The 21,074-nt window shown below is 37.8% G+C and overlaps 1 protein-coding gene across 2 annotated transcripts; it reads right to left on the bottom strand.

The window, feature by feature from the left end:
- Positions 1-1,422: 1,422 nt before the first annotated feature.
- On the bottom strand, positions 1,423-11,419 carry rbm5 (RNA binding motif protein 5). 2 transcript variants are annotated; one of them, XM_053498445.1, is made up of 25 exons: positions 11,282-11,419; positions 8,892-8,931; positions 8,616-8,805; positions 8,282-8,437; positions 8,107-8,176; positions 7,405-7,478; positions 6,097-6,180; positions 5,929-5,989; positions 5,615-5,680; positions 5,347-5,507; positions 5,106-5,203; positions 4,929-5,016; positions 4,766-4,834; positions 4,598-4,667; positions 4,229-4,329; positions 4,004-4,148; positions 3,808-3,899; positions 3,540-3,698; positions 3,302-3,442; positions 3,148-3,219; positions 2,882-3,055; positions 2,720-2,794; positions 2,180-2,280; positions 1,912-2,041; positions 1,423-1,791 (listed from the first exon to the last, which is right to left on the bottom strand). In XM_053498445.1, exons 2-25 carry the CDS (start codon positions 8,906-8,908, stop codon positions 1,666-1,668), a joined length of 2,520 nt encoding a protein of 839 aa, XP_053354420.1. In that variant the 5' UTR covers positions 8,909-8,931; positions 11,282-11,419; the 3' UTR covers positions 1,423-1,665. The 2 variants fall into 2 exon arrangements, with proteins under 2 accessions (XP_053354420.1, XP_053354421.1); XM_053498446.1 differs by having other exon boundaries at positions 4,004-4,139.
- Positions 11,420-21,074: the final 9,655 nt, after the last annotated feature.

The raw sequence follows: 21,074 nt of genomic DNA, 5'->3' as shown, positions 1-21,074 counted from the left end.
AGGTCCATTCTTTTCATTCCACCAAAGTTTAGACATACACATGAAATGCAAATATAATCACACAAATTGCTTTGTTCAACCCGAGGTCAAAGTGACTTGGTCAGTGGAACTCAGAGCCAAAACAAATGGGACAGACTCTGGAGGAAAAGTGCACTTGAGGCGCATTGATGGCCCTCATTAACAGAGCAGAAAGTGCCATCAATTTTTTCCTCACTGCACAACTACAAAGGCAAGCTTCTAGCGGACTTCAAACATAATTAAAAAGATGGAGTGTGGATATGAAAGTGATGTTCAGTAATGAATCAGGAATCTACATTGGCCAAGGAGATTGCTGGATCTCATTTATGAGGTTGCATGTTAGATAAAGGACCTGATGTACACTGAAAATCTGGACACTTCCATTCATAGAAAATATGCTTAGTGATGTAATCATTTTGTAGGAGGATGATGCATCTGTCTATCGAGCAAGGAGTCACAGCTTTTCTTGAAAATCATAAACTGAATTCTTGATTCTTGAAATCATCTGAATGCCACAATGAGCAAACAGCTCGGATCTTAATCCGACTGGACTTTTTTCAAATTGGTTTATGATGAGGTTCAATCTTTTATAGTTGATTTGTCAACTGTTATTATAAAAAAGTTGGATACAGATTAAAGGAGCCGGAATTCCCCCTATCGCCCCTCATCCATCCATAAGTGAAGTCTAAGCCTTAAATATTAAAGTTTTCTTCAAAATTAGGTAATTATATTCCTATTGTTGAAAAATAATCTGCCCTTAATTAAAATCATTTTAACTGGCTTGAAGGTTTTTATTTTTTGCTCACCTATTAAAAAACCAAAAATTATATTTATCCTAAAACTGGGCGTACAGCATCCAAGTGTGGTGACAAAATCATGTGTCAGTGGTTGTAAGATGATAAATAAATTCACCTAAATGTTTACATGCCCTACTGCAAAGGTTTTCATGAGAAAAATGATGGCACTTTAACGATGATGAAGCAGTTTAACAATATTTCAAAACACTGCTGCCCTCTATCGGTCGTTTAAGAAATGCTCGCTACATTATTAAAAGTAGCCTTCAGCTCAGTTTGATCTTATACACAGAAGTGTACGTGAATAACACAAAGCTACAGGGCTCAAGCCATGAAGGTAAAACCGTTGTTTATCCGGTAGTGAGTGTTATCTGTTTTACACACAAATTGAAAAGTAGACATGATTGAAAAATCATTTAAGGATTTTAAAAAATCATTAGATTTTAGCTACATAAATTGTGGGTGCATCAGCCAAGTTACAAGTTATTACAGTAAATTTTATTTATTTAGGGAAGTGACAAAGATGACAAAACTCAAACATTTAAATTATCTTGAAATGACTGAATACTGATCAAGTATTACACAAAGAAAACACCCAAAACAAAGTACATAACTGAACATATTTTATTTTATGTACAAAGTAAAGAACATCTTTTACAAACTTTACAGGCGTGAGGACAATATCCTTAATTCAGTGAAACAAACAAAAAATAATTACATTTCTCAAGAGACACTATACACATATATACATAAACACGTCATCACTAATCCACCATCTATACAGCTTCCCCATCTATCCCCCGAAAAAAAAAAAATCTCAATGCAATTAATGCAAGAGTTTATTCACAACAGTTTATTCAATTTCAGTGAAGCGTGCAAACATGGCTTTCCTCACAGCATCCTTGTAGGTATCCGAGGCTGAGAGGGTGTAATTACTGCCTTTTGTACCCAACCCTGCTCCCTTTGCCCTCATCTGGGCCTAAGGGGGAAAAAAAAAGAAAAAAGAATTTGATCAATAAAGATGATCCACAATTACAATACTCAAACAAGTATAGGAAAAGTAAACCAATTTATTTATTTTTAAAACAGGTTCACTGACCTCAATAGGTGCTGTGATGCCTTGCTGATTTCTGCCAAGGCCTTTTCCCTCCTTCCATCCCATAGCTTGCAACATCTTATTGCCAATGTTATCACTGTTCAGTCCGTCTTTTGTAGGCTGCTCGTAATTCCTGTTGAGAGAGTGGATTTATTTACAAAACTACCCGTTTTATACATGTAGACAGCCAGACATGACTAAAAAGGTAAACATAAACCACCAAGGTAAATCAGTAAACCCATCATTATCATGGCCAGGGGTGTTAGCTTACACTACTGGTGTGGGCTGTGTAAACTTCCTCTTCTTTGGAACTGGAGGCTCAGGAATGCCATACTTCTCTCTCCTCTCAGCTGCCCGGTCTCTGTACTTCATCTGAAAACAAGAAACAAAGGATTAGTTTTTTTTCACCCCCTCTCAATTTTCTCCCCAATTTAGTCATATCCATTTCCTCCATGTCACTAGGGGGCTCCCACATTAAGGCTACTACCACTCAGTCAAAAGGGCCGAACACCAGGCCGTGACGCCAGCCGACCGCATCTTTTCAACCTGTTCGCTCACGCACAGCGTAACAGCGGCTTAACAAACATTTGAAGGACCCACTCCTTCCACATGCGTGAGCTCAATGACGTGATTACAGAGGTACACCTGGTAATCGAACTCGCAATCTCTGGATGATAGGGCGAGCACTTTACCACTGCGCCACTTGAAGTGGAAAATCTTAGCATGGAATTTATTGTGCTTATTAAAGAAAGCCATAGAAAGTTAGAATAGAATACTTTTTTTGTGTGTGTGTACAGTGAAGCTTAAATACCTCAGTCTCTTTCCTTTCCAACTCCTCTAGTTCTGCTTCACTCAACTTGGACCTTCTGTGAACCTCCAAATTTTGCTGAGAGGGAACATAAACATAATCCACATAAGATGGTAATTTCCTTGCTTTAGAGCTCTATAATAAAACCAAGGTAAGTACAAGTACCTTGTGCAGGTCTGAGAGCTGCTGATGACGAATTAGTGCTTCTTTACTGGGGAATTGTCTTCTGCACAGTAGGCAGGCCATTTTTTTCCAGTCTGTCAATTTGTCATCCTTTTCTTCACCTTCTGGAGTCTCCTCAGGCTCGCTGTCCCCACTATAGGCTGCCACAAGACCCACCTGCAAAAAACTCAGAGTTACAAAACTGAAGAAACATTTGGGGGCAATACAAGTACACATTTCTGTGAATGCACAGATAGAATAAAACTAGCCTTTGAGGTTGGAATTTCGTCTTCAGTAGTCTTCACTGCCTCTGATATAAGCCTCTCCAAACCAGTAGCTTGCTACAAAAAAAAAGGGTATTCCATGTTTTCATAAACAAAAACACTTGTGAATCTGCAGACATGATTATGGTTGCAAGATTACTTTTTTTTCGAACAGTGTGAAGCCAGCATCTGCTGCTGCTGCCTCCTTCCTCTCTTCCTGGCTGATAGGCTGGAAGCTGCTCTTAAAATTCTCCTTTGCCTTGTTCAGACTCTTTGCCCAACGCTCCATATCTTTTGCAATCTAACAAAGTCACATTGCAGATGAAACTGTGTAAACAAATACCATGTAACACTGAACAGAAAAACTGAACACAACACAAAATTAACAGAAAAGCAACCTGTTGAGCTGTTTTGCTTTTGGGCTTGTCCTTCTTTTCCTTGCCCTCTTTAGCAGGGGTGGAGGAGGCAGATGGAGTGCTGCTATCAGCTGCAGGCACATATGCATTCTTCTCACTGTCCCAGTACAAATACTGCTGCGTGTATGAGTTATAGTAGTACTGAAAAGCAAAAATTTACTTTATTAAATCTACTGAAAATCTCTATGCCTCTCTATTAAAAAAGGTTATTAATTTTATTATTTTTTAATGACCATGCAAGGCAACTTACATGTGTGTTGGGATCATAATAAAGACCGGTTTGAGGGTCATAATAATAGCCAGATGACTCATCAAACTGGTAGGTGGAAGTATCGGGGGCAGCTAGAATAAGGGAAAAGTAGTGAGTATGGAAAACGTGTTTTACTAAATGCAGAATCTGTGAAGACTGATCAATACATCAGCATTAGTGTGTAGGTTAGACTTACAAGCTTTAGGATCTGAAGTGGATGGTAGTGCAGAGGGAGATGCAGGAGTCGCTGCAGCTGTGGAAGATGTGGCTACTGCAGAAGTTGCTGGGGCTGAGATGGTGGCGGCTCCAGTGATGGTCACAGTCTGCGGTGCCTGCAAGTTCTTGTACAATTATACACCCACTGTCACAATCAGGGATACAATACATGGGGGGGTTAATAGAAAGGTGGGGCAGTTGGCACCTGTGTGGCTGGCTGGCCGATGATATGAGGTTGATAAACCTGAGCACCCTGAGAGATAACCACTGGTCCAGCTGTAGGAAGAACTTTCATTCCGGGAGCAGCTACATACAGGCAAATAGTACAAGGATTAATGGTTGAAGAGCTTCATAAAATCTTAAAGTAGATACTTCAACCTAACATTGGATTATCAGCACTCAATTCTATTCAACAGCATGATCTCAAATCTACATTTATTTAGTCTGCCGTTTTTTATTTGTTTTTTTAAATGACATGTTTAAGTCTAAAAAACATTCATTAGGACAAAGCCCAAGTGCTCTCTTAACGCTTTAATTTCCACTTTCAAGCCACTGTAACTTATAAATGTCTTACCTCCAAGTATGCCATTAGCCTGAGAAGGGTCTGTTGCTACTGCCTGCTGTTGAAATTGAGAATGATATTCCTACACAAGGACCAAAAAAAAAAATATATATATATATTTCTAATACCTTTTATAATGGAGGCCATTCGTAAGTAAAAACTGCAGTGTAAACTCCTAACCTGTGAATAAGGAACATAACCCTCTTGCAGGTAGCTGTACTCTGATGCTGGTTCCACACTTTGTTGGGGCTGTTTAAAGGGTAAAGAGAAAAATAACATTTATAGTAAAGCAGCAGGTAAAACACCACATTACCGTCAAAACAAGATTATACATTGCATTAACCTGGCAAGAGGACCACTGGGCAGCAGCAATCGCTGTGCTGGCTACAGAGAAAGCACTGATGCGGTTCCCATCAGGCAAAAGCAAGTCCCTATTAAGAGCAGGAAATTAATTCTTCATTAGAAACATCTGTAATCAGCCAAATTACAACCAACAATACTAAGTGTATGTAGCACATACTTGCGAGCACTCTTGGCATAATCGACTCCAATGGTCTTCCCGTCTAACTTAAGCGGAGGTTGCAGACCCTGCAGGATGGTGAGAAGCTGTGAAGCCTCCTACAAAATCAGCAGACAAAAATGTGTAAATATGACAATCAACACTTAACGTAAATGTGATTATAACCCTCTAGACAATGCAAAAAATATAAATCCAGGCTGCTTTTCGTCTATTTTTGAATTGTGATGCAATGACCACGTACCAAAGGAGAGGACAGCTGGACAAAAGCAAAGCCTCTATTCTGTCCAGTCTGTTTGTCTTTGATAAGTCGGATGTTGCTGGGTGACAGGTTAGCATATGGTGCCAGGGCTGACATAATCCCCTCCACAGTGGACAGCGGAGCAATGTTTCTCAAGATGATTGCTGTAACAGACAATTGGCTGCCTGAAGACTTGTACACTTGTGTATGTATGTAATTTTAGAATTAGGATATCTATTAACTTGTGTAATTATAAAATCAGGATTCTTACTGTCGCCATAGTAATCACCACTTTGTTGGGTTTCTGTGGTTCCAGAAGTTACGCTGCTTTCTGATTCTGTAAACACAATAAGGTGTCCCATTAACCTGCTGAAGCCCATCAAAGCTTACAGACCCTGATTACACAGACTTGCCATTAACTACTGGTTAATGTATCTCCTTCAATTTCAAACATTCTCTTATAAAATAAATAAATACTGCCTAACTATTTTTTGATATTTATTATACACTTTAGTCTTTGCTTCTGGTAAACACAGGATCCAGATGGACACAGGCCACAGCTTCCTAAGTGAAGCAGCTACGCACCTGATTTAGCAGCACCACACCTGAAACACTTGAGCCTCCTCCGGAAATTGTACAGGCCGCACTGAAAGCAACCGGTCAAAGCGTTTACATTTTTTTCCTCTTTTACACGGCTACAGAGCATGAGGTGCTAAGTGCACTTTAGGGGTTTGCCATCACGATAAAACTTACCGAGTTGCAAAGCCAGTCTTCAAACTTGTGTCGTGTGTTACTGTAGTGCATGGAAACAGTCTTGCCCTGTATGGTCAGCAGCTTCTGCAAAAGGAATACAAAATGAGGATTAGGACATAATTATCAGATTGTTCCTGATCTCAGCCCATGAACAAGCACTAAAGCAGCCTCAAGGGTTTAAGGGAGGATCGCCCAGGAAGACTCAAAGTGTGTATGAGTGTGTCAGTGGGTGCGTGTGTCCATGCTGTTTGGGACCCGAGTGTCCGGATGGGGCCGGAGCAGAGTGTAAAAGGTAGAGAACCTTGGGACGACGCACAGACTCCACACAACGCATTAAAGTCTTTCATCATAAGGAAACTTAAGACTTTCTCCTTAAATGCTAGTCATGTGATAAAACAGTTCCTTCAGAACACAAGTCGGTAATTGCCTTGTACTGTCAAAAAAAAAAGCTTTTTCCCCTAGCTGTTTATTTTGAAGAGCAACATCCAAAATATATACCTATATAAAATCACGGACAAAATAAACATTGCACATATAAATTTGACAAAATGCATTCCTTATAAATAAAGTTTAATTATAATAAAAACCAAGCTGGAATGTTCAACATCCATGTTTACAAAGTGAATATAAAGTTCTGTTATTAATTAATTTGATAATGTAGGCAAGATCTTCTGTACAATTTCCCAAATGATGCCATGAAATTAGTCTGTCTTATACTGGAATTGGAACTCTTGTTCTTCCAGACCTAGGACAATCAGCAGTGAAACCAGTTGTTTAAAATTTGTTCCAAACTGCCTGCTGATATTTAATTTTTTTAGTTACTTGATACTAAGACTGGACATAATTGCATGGCAACTTCTGTGCATGTGCACAGTGCCCCTAAAATGTGTTATCCATAATAGATTATCCACAGTGAAGTTAACTATTTACTGAGCATGACAGCAAATTTACCTTAGCCCTGTGGTTAACACAAAAAAGCAAACAAAATTATGAATTAGATTTTGGGTTTTGTAACAGTAAAATTTTTTGTATTGTGCAACGTTCTTTTGTCCGCACTTATTACATATAAACATATCTAAAATCTGTGTTACTGAATTGTTATAAACATATCAAAAGGCATTATTCCTATTTGTCACCTAGCTTCAAAAGTCCATAAAATGCCCCTCTTTAAGTCACACCATGCCTTCGAAAAAGGTGGGGAATGGTCCAATGTCCATTTTTTTTCTGGGGTAGCACTATTTTTTTTTTACTTTTTTAAATTGCATCATTCCCCAGGGTAAAAGCTAGACTTGGTGATTAGGAAGCAACCTGATTGGTCTCCATCCATCGGGTAGCATCTTGCAAGTGATAAAACTCCACGAAGGTCAAACCTCGGCTTTTACCTAGGAGAGGCATTCAGATATACAGACGGGAGGCGTGTTAGTCTTAAGGGTTCAGTCGTATAACATTCACACTCTGTCACAAACTGCTTCATGACCCCCAGCGACCCAGAAAGGTCAAATGGTTGGGAGTGTGCCAAAAATTAACCTTTTGCCATAGCAAAATAATTCTAAATATCACACTGTACTAGGTGATTAAATTACATTCTGAAACTTATTGCATCAAATGTGTACAACTGAACACTGAAACACAGTTGCATAAATCATACTATGCACACAGACTCAAGACAAAATATTGCTATGTGTGACTTTATTCCTGACAAAAGTTTACATCTTATTGTAGCTATCGTCCATAGATGGAATGAGCTTAAACATGCTATGATTTGCGACTTCATTTGTCTAAACTTGGACCATGTCAAATTTGAGGAAACAACACAAACACACTTTCAACTTACCTCCGTTTCTTTATACCAGGTTAAATAATAATAAAATCATGTGAATTACTGTAAAACAGTGCATTAAGAATGCTCAGATAAAAACATTGCTATGGCAAAAGGCATTTAAGCAGAAGCAGGTTGGCCCAGTGGTCACAGGTTTGGCAGAGGAAAGATCCACGGTACGCCGGCCTCACCTGTTCTCTTTTTCATCAATCGCACATCCATTGGCTGCGGCCCCTCCAACTGGTCTATGGCTGCTCGAATCTGAGAAAGCGGATTTTTTTTTATTTTTTTAAAAAGCATTAAATCTCAAGAAAAAAGAAATTAGAGCCCGTTTTAAGACATGACTTTTCAAATTTTGGTACTTACATCTGCCTCGGTGATGTTGAGAGGCAGACCACGGAGCATGATGATCTTGCTCTCCTTTTCATCAACAGAGTCTCCCCTGTAGTCATGCTCAGAGTAATCACCATCTGAATGGTGACCGTCTTCAGAACAATCACTGCTACGGCGCTTTCTACCTCGCTAGAAGTAAGAGATACACAAATGTATAAAAAAATTATAATAAAAAATAAAATCTCATCCTTAATCAACATTTTTTTTTTAATGTATAAAACATTAACTTTAGCTGTAATTAAATTCTTCGTGCACATACAGTCCCTTACGAGAGAGAAAAAAAAAAAAAAAAAAACCTGACACAAACCTCGGGACTGTCTCGGCTCCAGTAGCGATCACTACGATCCCCCCTGTCTCCATCGTAGCGGTCACTACGACGATCATCGCTCCAGCGGTGAGAGTCATACCCACGATCATCACGGTCTCGGCGGTCACGTCTGTCATCATCACGGGACTGCTCTGAACCGTACCGGCCACTACGTTCAGTGCGGCTAACCCTGAACAACAATCACAGCATAAACAAACCATACAAACGTGCGAGGCAAATAGCTTATGGCTACTGATATGATGATGACTCACTCACCGCTTATCTGCACCCATGTTCGTGTCACCTAATGAGAGGTCTGCACAAGATAAAAAAGGTGAACAAATTTTTAGGATGCATTGACACTGGAGCTGTTATAAAACTAGCAGAATTCTTTATTAAATTGCCACCCCTCCCCTACCGCCCCGAACCCTTGTTCCACATATCACAATTAATTTACCTACATTATGGTGAATACATACATGGTAACTTGGTCTGTGGGTGTTTTGCATGACAAGCAGAATTTATTAAATAAATTACAATTTTTTAAAAAGTTCATTATCTGCCAAGCGTCATGTGATCACAATTGATACAATCGTTCTTCTCTCTCTCTCTCGTGCACGCTGCATAATCGTCTCCCATGCTCAGTCTCAGTGCATCACTTGCAGTCAACATCCGTGCGCACACGTGGTATCATGGGTACTGTTTACTATAACATTGTGACCGCAGTTTTATTATTTTGTGTCCAAGTCTACTGACTGTTGTTTAGTAACTGTACTGCAACAATACCCTACATAACCCCTGCCTCTCTCACCCACACAAGCTACTATTTATTTCAAAGGTAAAGTGCAGGTCAATTTGTTATATTTGTAACTTATATTTTGTACTAATGTAATATTAGGGTATTAACTGTATTATTTTGGATTACAAGAACATTTCAGGAACATATGCTCGCAATCCAAGGTGTAAATGTACTGGATATTTGATTTTCATTATCTGCCCTAATCATCTTAATACCTAAAAAAGATAAACAATTATTTTACATGTAATAAATGTAGAATATAGGGGGTTGTTGTTCTCTAAATACATTATTTAAAAATATATATTTTTTTCACAATATCCTATTCTTTCTGAGATGCACTGTATATTCAAACTAGGACCACATGGGATAATGGCTTAAATCCAGTCTGAAATACATCAGATGTGTGTACAGACAGCCCACCCACCCACCAAAAAAAAAAGAAAAGAAAGGGAATTCAGGTTGGTCATGTGAACATGTGTGGTGTACTATTAGAGGTCGCCCATGCACCATAATAATGAGTTCCAACCATCTGCCAAAAAAGGACTCAAAAATAGTCGGCCAGAGGTGTAAATAAATAATATACTGACCTAACTTTGGAGAGACTTCAATCGATAACAAATAAATAAGAAGAAACTAAAGATTAAGCTTTTTTTTTCCTGCACCAAAGATTTCCACGGACATATGAAATAAGATGCAGAAAATGCTTTCGGAGCTACAGATTACAAAAGTTACATTTTTAATTTTAAAACATACATGATACCTAACTTGGACTACCTTTGGACAAAGCCAGAAATACTGCAAAGACTTGTATGCAAATTTTACATTAACAGCAAATGGCAGAGACTTTTAGTTTACACAGTTAAACCCTGAGCCACCCCTTTATGCAAAGTGTGTTAAAAGTCATCACCATCTTATAAACCTCTCTACAAATGAACTCTACTTTTATTTATTTTTTTAAAGATAAAAAGGTGTTTAGTGCCACTTTACAACTGCACAATCAGTTACTGTCTGTTTCACCAGTCAGCCATATTGCCGAACCATAGTCACGTGACACGACTTTCGGAAATGTTCGAGAAGAAAATGCATATTGGGAGGAGGGAATCGTTTTAGGGAATTTCTCATGTTATACAAATAGCTTAAATAAATAAACGTGTTAAGTGATTCAACATTTAGCCATTTAATTTACTATAAATGCATGGTCATTCTTATAATAAAACATGAGAAGAAAACATCTCTCCATAAGCAAAGTGGCAGCTTGACGGTCATCATTAGTTTCTAATCAGAAACTCAAACTTTTAAGGTCCCAAGATATCAATTTAACGACATGTACTAGTGATAAATAACCTTTACATTACAATTTTGGGCATTCTTACTGCAAAGACAGTGGAAGTTTAAACTGAAAGCACAGTCCCAGTACAAAGCTGTATAAACGCGATTCCAGCTTAAAGCTACATTACCTCCGCCATATTGGGAAAAATAAAAACAGCTAAACCCCCGTGATGTGGAACACATACTGTATTGCCGACTCCTCGATTTAGTGACCTGTAAACTAACAGACACAACGAACGCGGGGTTGTGGAGGGACGTCGAATATGTAATGGCTATTTAAACTTTAAACGTATATTTATTATATTTTTTACTCATTAGGTAACATAATTTATCTTGTATCAACACCAGAGTTGAGTAAATGGTTGTTACGTTAGCCGGAGTCGCTGGTTGTTTAGCTAGCACGGCGGCTAAGCTGAATCTGACTCTAACGTGTCACCAAAATGGAGCCTGTGGGCGAAGCCTGCTAGCTGGAGACGCGAAAGACTGCAGACGCGTCGTTGAAACGCAGAAAAGCACCGGCTGCAGAACATTCACTTACCAGCTAAAGTGGAACCTAAAAATGTATTCTATCCCACACGTGAAGTCGACAAATTAAACGTGTCTCCGTGAAAACATGCAAACAGGCGCCTTCCTCCTGTCGACCGCATAGGCAAACCTAAAATGGTCTACTGCAGCTTTCTCTTTCCCAGAATGCTTTAGAAATATTCGCCTGCGCAGGCACTCCGGGGTATTATGGGTATTGGAGTTTCAGTATATTTATTTTGTTTACAGACGAAAACTCATATGGTGTGTATGAATATTTAGCCTGGTAGGGAATGTGACGTCATGATGCAGTGCCTTATGAATCATATGCTGTTTGAATCAAACTGAGTGTTTTAAGTGTTTAAGTCGTTACGAGGGGTAAAAGTGTAAAATGCCACAGTATTGTTGAAAATACTACATATTTCAGGACATAGGGTCACTGATTTGATCCTGAGTTCAGGCTACCGTCTGTGTGGTGTTTTACTCTTTCTCCCAGATTCTTTCCACCAATGTTAGCTAGTCTAAACTGTCCATGAATTTGTGTACAATACAGTACTACAACAACATTTGCCAGGCCAAAAAATATTTATTATTATACAGATTTTATTTATAACTGATGCATAACTACCATATAAGCTATCCTGATCTGCCGTGTTCTAGCATGCTGCTAACTTACTTATGAGACGTATAGATATAATCATAATTTTATTTATTGCTAGCTTATCAACTTCTACAAAACTTTGGTTTTAGTTGCTAACATCAACTTTAATAATACACATTCCAGTGATAGGTCACTGCTGGTTGCTTTAGCTATCAGCTTATTTACTGTAGAGAAGAGATCTTGAATATCAAGGGAACAATTCCTGGAGACTTGAGCCAATGTTCTCGCTCCATTTGTTGTTTTATTTGAATTTTTGTGTGTTCTTTCCCTCAGTCACAGAGCAGGGTGCAGGAGGAAAGGGAAAGCACAAGCAATAGTGTGGTTTAGAATTTCAGTCTTTGTGCTCCATTACAGGGAATATTACAGTTGTTTTGCCAATTTGTGCTGTTGTTTTAAAAAAATGTTACCGCAGCTTGAATTGATAGCAGCGCCTATTGATTCATGCAATTTTATCTAAAAATGTAAGGGTTAACTCTACTGTAACAGTAAGTGGAGCATATTACTTTACGATAACATTTATTGTAGAAATTAAAGGTAGCATATTTTGATAGATAAATATCGGCATCAACTAATGTTCCCAGTCCATAATCAGTAAATGAATAAAACAGTTCCCAGGCACGTCTGGCTTTTTATCCTCTAAACAGATAAGGAAAAATAAATGGATTGCCAGAACACCTGGCAGGACAAAGGGGGGGGGAGGTAATCTATCTGTCTTTCCACAAACAATTACTGGATGCTTCTGTGATTCAACAATGCTGATTTCCTGTACTGAAATCTTTTTTACTCCCCGCACAGATTTTTTCCTTTATACTGGTTGTTATTTACAGTGTGAACTTGCCAACCAGATACTTTGTGTGGGGCAAACAAACTTGTACTCCTTAACTATTGTCCTTGGCGGTTAAAAAAAAAAGTAAGTAATCGCCTTTCTAAATACAGAAAATGTATCAAATGTGCGACCAGAGAGGAGAATACATTGGATCACAGGTGTACTGGGTTCACCTGATTCTAGCATACAAGCAGAAATTAACTGTGAACCTGTGAATTTCACAATAAAGATGTGAAAACGTGAAACTGTGGAGGAGCATTGTAAGTGCTTGGACTGTACTGACTAAATATATGTTTAGCAATATAAATGATGATAATAGATGCTAAATGACTGTCTGAGATGCTTCAAAAACAATTCCCAGGTAATGACTCTGATTCTGTCTGGAAGGGCCTCAGACAGATTACAAATCACATAAACCCTGCATCCTTCTCACACATTAACAGTCAACACAACACTCACTATTCAGGAAAGGGATGTTAACAGATTGGTCATGTGACAAAGTCCATGCAAAGCAGCTGGACCAGATTATGTCTCTCCCTCCACCCTGAACCATTGTACTGACCAGCCCACTCTTGTATTCACTGACATTTTTAACTTCTCTCTGGAGATGCCACATTCCAACCTATTTCCACTACTATTCATGTACCCAATTATCCCTGTGCCCAAAAGTCACATGGTAATAAAGGCATGATAAGTGCAACATACAAGGAATTAGTTTTGGGTGCAATGTAAACAGACATATACATTTTATTATTAAATTTATATAAACATCAAAGGGTAGCTGTTAGTCATGTTTGAATTATGCAATCATATTTGGTACAAAAAGAGGGCACCATACAGATACTTTTGATTTTGACAAAAGTCTGAACAACATTGAACTATAGTATCCAACATGCTTGCTCAACATGATTCTTCAATTTCTTACACATAGTGGAGCCAGTCTAAGTGTTTTTTCTACTGTACAGTACATCCTTCCGCTTTTTCAAACACACGTCATCAATGTATATATTATTTAGTATATATTACTAAATTATACAGTATATATTATTTGTGTTTGTTTATATATACATTTATATAAAATTTTAACTTCACAAGGCACAATGGACCAGCACCAACAGATGGCACCCAACTCATTACTGATGAGTGGAAACTTTTCATTGCACTTCAAGCAACTTGTATTCTGTGCCTCTGCACTCTTCCTCCAGACTCTGAGATCTTGATTACCAAATGAAATGCGAAATGTACTTTCATCTGATAATAGGTCTTTGCACCACAATGGTCCAGTTTATTTTCTTTTTAGCCTAGGGAAGACACTTCTGATGTTGTCTCTCAGGAGTTCATTCCTGAAGATTTCTGTGCATGTTGGCTCTGGCCCACTTCAGTCCCTGAGAAGTTATTGAATCGACTTTGCTTGAAAATTTTCTTAAGACTGCAGTCATCCGTGTTGCTCATGCATGCAGTACCTTCTGTGGCTTATTCTCCTAGACAGAGAGAAAAATGGTATTAATACTGCATGAATACCAGGTTAATCAAACTCAAAATTAAATAGTCGAATATTTTAAGATACTGTATCAAATTTGAAAACAAAAGTCTGTAAATATTTCACTTTACTAAATCTGGAATATATGAGTTTCTCATCCATCCATCTATTCATCCATCCATCTATCTATCTATCTATCTATGAAAAACAACCTGGAGATTAATGCCCTAAAACAGTGGGGATGCTTTTGTATTTAGGATGAATTCATTATAACCCACCCCATCAGCCTGTGTGGCTTCCCTATCAGCATTATGGGGTCCATTCTATTCCTGGGCATCATCAACATGGACCTTAATTAGGAGTTTAACATTAGCTCCCTAACCAAGAAATGTACTTCCCATGACAGCTCAAGAAATTTGAATATATAATATATTACATTACATACTCATTACATTATATTCTTATGTAGATGGACTGAAAATCAGAAAATTATTTGCTCAAGTGAGAGACACGGAAATCACAAGGAGGGACCAGTAAGCAGGGAGTGTTGGGAGATGTTTACCCAACTTACTTGGAGGTCTGGCAAATGTTAAAGCTTGAATATGAATATGAATTAAATGTGAATTTGCAGGGGCTATAGTTAAACAGATTCCGTTTATTCACTTCGCAGCCGCACAATGCATAAAGTCATGCAGATACAGGTAAAGAGCTTCAGCCAACGCTCATATCAAACATTAGAATAGGGAAAAAGTGTGATTTATGATGACTACAGCATGATTGTTGGTGTCAGATTTTTACATTTTTTACTCACAGCAGTCTATAAAGTTTGAGTTTGTCTTTACTTTTAGCGTCTTTATTTATTACGGTAGTTAAACTAGCTAGTTGCTACAATTGCTACCCTGTATAATGCAGTTGGTGTAAGCCTGTGGTTCTCAAAGTGTGGGGCACACCCCACTAGTGGGGAATACAGACATGACAGGTGGGGGCAATGAATGGGAGGGAATTAGTGGAAAATAATAGGAAAGTACCTATACTAATTCATGCTTTTCTTTAAGGACAATAAAGATCGGACACTCGAAACTAAACAATCACACGCAAAGAAATGGATCATTAATACAAGTAAATAAAACAACATCAGAGAAAAAGTGGAACCATAGTGCAACAATAACGGTTTAATGTCGGCATTTTAATTGCAGAGGAACAATATATAAGGAAACATTCAGTATTATATATGTAATTTCATTTATTCCAATGTGTATGCTGATGTTTCTGTATTTTTGTTAAAAATTAATATTTCATCAGGCAGTGCTAGTCTGGCATTTATAGTTTCCAGTTTGGCAACAAAGTTGCTTTTTGATCCTTCAGGCGCTGAACAAAAGGGAAGAACAATATCGTTCTACGCTTTTTGTTGCTTTGCGGAATTTTGCGATGATCCCTAAATCATTCGTTGCGCCGTAGAGAATAATGGTGTTTATGCTTTTAAACATGTATAATTTAAGGCAGACAATGTAGAAAGGAAATATACGTGGGTAACCTATTTGCGGGTTTATTTACGCAGCTATTAATTTCGGAGATGCGAATATAAAACTAACTTTACCGCGGACACAAACCAGGTCAGTAGCGTACTGTATGTAGTGAGCATAATAACGTCAATGGATACATTTGTTACATGGACCACAAAAGAGCAGGTGATTCAGCACTACCAGACTAATTAACACACAGTATAAATGCAGATCAATTCCTGCTCTCTGTTTCAACCAAATGAGGATCGGTTCCCTGTTGAGTCTGGGTTCTCTCAAGGTTTCTTCCTGCTACCATCTCAGGGAGTTTTTCCTTGCCACTGTCGCCCTCGGCTCGCTCACCAGGGACTATCTGACCATTTTGATTAATACACATTCAAATTCCATACAAACTTAAATAATTATTTAATGCTGCTTTGGGATAATGCCAATTGTTCAAAAATAAAATTGAATTGAATTAATCAACCAAAAAGCCAGCCAAAAGGAAAACATGATGAAGCCTGTGTTGCGCTCATGGTGGGGATGGTAGGGGCAGAGGAGAGACCCGTGTGTGCTTTGTGTCTTAAACCGCTGGCAGCAGACAGCATGAGACCCAGCAAAATAGGAAGACACTTAGAGACAACACACCCAGTCACGTTAATAAGCCACTCAACTTCTTTGAAAGAAAGCTCTAGATAAGTGACAAAGTAAGTCTGTTATAACAATTGCACGTGTATTTTATCTGTTTTGAACCTGGTGTTATTTGATCTTATTGGTTTAGAAATTGATATTTCAATAAATAGTAGACTTGGCCGATTTCATTATCATTTTGTTGACAAGTGGGGCTTAAAAATTCGGCCACCCTCTTAAGTGGGGAGTGACAGAAAATGATTGAGAACCACTGGTGTAAGCAATTGAACATGGGAATAGTGCAAGCATACATAATACAATATGGTTATAGGACATATGGTTATTATTGGCGTAAAACATAAACCAAACATATAAGGATTTAAAAATGTTTGCTTAGTATGTTAGCTAGGCAGCTATATCGCTTCTAATCTTACCTTAACAAGTGCACCTGTTCGAGACAGGTGAAAATGGAGCCAGAAGAATCTGCAACCCAGAAACTAAGTGCCTAAGTAACTGTCAATGACTTTGGTGCTATAACGAATCTGCTCTTCCCTACTGAACTGCAAGTAATTTCTAAAAAACTAGGATTAGTAGAATAAATACAGTAAGAAGAAAATTACTTTATAATTACTTTAAGTAAATAAAAATAAATAAAAAGTAATTCATTACTTACCACTTCTGCAATTGGCAATGTAGTAAGAAATGTACATGACACCTACTGTACATACTCAGGAACTTTGTATCACTCTGGAAATGACACAAAGGACTTCTTGTTAATTTTTAAATCTAACAAACTGGGGCTTCATTATAAGGATGAGGCTAAGAGTCTCCCCACATGCTATTAGGTGATGTATATTTCCCTTCTTGGAGATACAGTATATCATCTGTTTTAGGGGCAGCTTCTTACAATGTTGAGTTGTGAGCTCACCAACCAATTGTATCTGAGTGGTTGTCTATAAAGGACCCTACTCAAGGGCCCATCAGCATCAGTTCGGGATCACCTGGGATGTTCTAATCAGCAGTCCAAAACATTAACCACCAAGCTACCACTGCCCAGCTCATTTTTATATACTGCCTATTATGCATTATTAATGTATTCATAATAGACCTATGTTGTGTGAAGATTTAAAATGGCAATTGGTATGAAATGTTCATACAAAAAAATAAAGACAGAAAACAACAGGTTTTATTTTCAAATAATGCATGATAAATAGTAGCTTTTATTTACTCCAGTAATCAATAAATCACTTTTCTCTTTATTTTACTAAGTAGAATTTATGGGCCTAATACAGTATATAACAAATTTTTTTTAATAAACAATCATAATAAAGTTTTATTATTGAATACTAAATAATGTCTAATGGAACACTTACAGTTATTCATATAAAATATAATTGAGGTGATACCAGCAAGGGTGCAACTTACAATTTTCAGCCTCCAAATATAATACAAAATAAATAATTAAAAATAATTGTTTGAATAATAATAAAGTCAGACATCTCTAAAAGAAAGTGTTGATAGAATTTAGTGAATGCTTGCAGAGAGCTCTTTATTTGCTCCTTGTGAGCTCAGCATGAGATGCATGAATGAGGGAGGGATAAGAATAGCTTGATTCCATATAGAGGGTTCTCTGATTTCTCTGCCTGTGAGTCAAAAGAGGCACAAAAGTTGATATTTTTAACCTTGAAGAGAGCTTTTGTGAAACATAAAAGGAGGCTAAGTTGAGATTTGTGCATCTTTTCCCCTAGAACAAAGAGATGGAATTAAAAAAAGAGCTCCTTTCTAATTTTTTTTTCATCTGGGTAACAAGGTCTCCAAATTACTAAATTAAAAATAGAGAGATATAGATAGATAGATATAGATTTGCTTTTGTTGATTTGACTTTTTAATAGAGCACAACATCACGGATAATATGAACACCATAACAGCAAAATGAGAACCCTTTTTTATTTTTATTTTATTTTAAATGAAGCAAGAAGGACTGCAAACACCAGACAGTACTTTGTTTGTTTTCTTTGAGTCGGGAAGGTATTAAAAAGCACAAATGGCAAAATATTATAGTAAAATTGCTTTGGTATATCAGTGTGAATTTTGTGTGATTTTACAAAACATTACAAATCCACCACCCACAGTTTTGTCACAATAAATAAATTAGCCTGCCGTTGTATTTGTGGTTATTTAAGAGTATAATTGAGTATAATTAAGATCTCGATTCTTAGGCTGTAATTTTGTTGTGACACAAGTATTCAAAGAACAACGTCTTTTGGCAGAACATTTCGGTAACGTTAATTTAGCAACATTACAGATGTAACTAAAATGTTGCTTTTATGGTTTTTTATCTTTGTTTATTATTTTTTATTTTTTGAAAGTCACAATAAGTGCCAACCGAGCTTCTCCACTCAATAACTTCCATCACTGTTTCCATTCCGGTCCCCCAAAATCCCATACAGTGTTTCATTCTGTTTCTTCCACTCTCAGCTGGTTTCCACACACCTGTTTCTCGTTCACAATTTCAGCCACAGCTTCAAAAGCATGCCGAAACTTGCACTCATCCCTGAAGTATTTTTACACTCCATGCCATGTAATTGCTCCATAAAATTAAACCTGAACATCTTGTTGTTGACCTGTTTTTGGGTTTTGACTAAATGATCAAGGGCTTGGATTTATTTATCTTGATTGGTTTTGACTCTCTTTTGCTTTTCGGATTAATCAACCATGTCTATCATTCACATATTCGTTTCCTTGTCAATATTTGGATTTAATCTTAGTCTTTAGTCTTTGACCCCTTTTTCTGCTTTTGGATACAAGAGTCATTGTCTAAAACTCATACTGTAGACTTGCAAGGTCTTGAATTACTGGTTTTAAACACAGTTGTATGCCATTCTTGGATATAAGAGACATTGTCTAAAACTTATGGACCTGCAAGTTTGGATTCATTTGAAATTCTTGGTGTCAACTTATTTTTTATTTTTGGATATGAGACTTTATCTAATGCTTATGGATTCTTTTACTTGGAACATATAGACTGTTATCGCATTGTTCGCATTGGATTGTTTTTTTTTTTAACCAAGCATAGGAGTGATATAGTTTTCTTTGCCAACTTTCAACTTTTCAATCATATAGTTTAAATTACATTATCTACTATATATAAACTATATGAATGTTCACTTTTGTGCCCACCAAGACTGTCTGGCCTTGCTAGGCCTAACAGTACTTCAGCCACAATATCCAGTACTGAACTGTGGCTGTACAGTACTTCAGCCACAATATCCAGTGAGCGTCAATCAGTTGCATATCGTGTCAATGAAACAGGGTGTACTGCTTGACACTCATCAACAGGAGATTCAGACAGTCAATCAGACCCTATGGTCAGTCACGGAAACCATCATGGCTCTTCCTTTTTAGATCCAGGAACTATAGACAGCCCAACCATCCTCATTGGCTCCACTGCCTCTCAGGGATTCTTGTCTAAAAATTTCATTTTTAATGAACTGGGAACTTGTCATTTGTTTCTTTCTCAATGCTCTTTGGACGCCAAGCTTTATTCTTTCCCATTGAACTAAACCATTCTGGGCAAGTTAGTGATTGGGGAATGGTGTTCTGGGAGGCCAATGACCTATGTTGCACCAGCTCCAGCACATTCACTAACTAGATGAAGAGTGTATTTTAGTTTGTTTTCTGACAGGGAAGCTCAGAGGAAAATCCTTAAGCTCCCCCAAGGCTCATGCTCTGTTTATGACTACTCCATAGAATTACTTCTTGTGAATGGAATGACCAGACTTTATGCAATGCCTTAATGAATGGACTGTCAGACAATGTCAAAAATGAGATTGTAACTCGATTAGATCTTCAGGACTTCATGGACCTGACTGGCCATTTTGATGCCCGTCTCTGACAGAGGCAAAGTAGAGACCGAAGAAAAGACCCAAGCCCTTAGACAATTCAGGTCTCCCTTTCCTCCACAGTTATCCAACACCCCTCTGGAACCCATACAAGTTAAGCACACCAGGATAACATTGGATGAGTTCTGATGTCGCTGAGATGCACATGCATGCGTTTTACTGTGGCCAGGGTGACATTTTAAGATCAAACTGTCCGAACACTTAGAGGCTCTAGAAGGTGTGATTCAAAACAATTCCTCTAGTCAACATTTAACTTTACCATCATCTTCTTTCAGGATGAGATGAACCATCTTCTTGTGCCCTAACTGACACTGAAACCAATTAGTCTCTTCAGTGTTGCCAGTCCTGATCAGGCCTGCAACAGGTAAAAACATGGAAATTTCATTTCAGCCAGCAGACCACCCACTGTTAATCCAACAACTTAATGGCAGCAGTGTACAACCTATTAATCACCAAACTGTACCAGTCAGGGAACTCAACCCAGCCATCATTCTGAAACAGTTTATTTAAATGATTTTATTTAAAGGATGTTTGGCGATATTTGTCAACGCCCATGGGGTGAAACCTTTCTGCTTATGTTTTAGACTCAAGTCAGCTACTGTCCCTACTCCTTCCTCTTTTGGTCATAAGATATTCCCAGATCTTTACGGGCAACCCATTAAATTCTTGGACCTTTAATGCGTATTAAGCAAGATCTGGTTTCATTTGCTGTTTTATTTCCACATCACAGACCCTATAATATAAGAACTTATTTTTTTCCAACAAAAATGAAACCTCATCCACCAGAAGAGGAAGATGGTCTCCTCCTTGG

This window comes from Clarias gariepinus, chromosome 6 (assembly GCF_024256425.1).
Source record: "Clarias gariepinus isolate MV-2021 ecotype Netherlands chromosome 6, CGAR_prim_01v2, whole genome shotgun sequence".
Classification (NCBI taxonomy): Eukaryota; Metazoa; Chordata; class Actinopteri; order Siluriformes; family Clariidae; genus Clarias; species Clarias gariepinus.
This window is presented reverse-complemented; position numbering and strand designations above follow the sequence as displayed.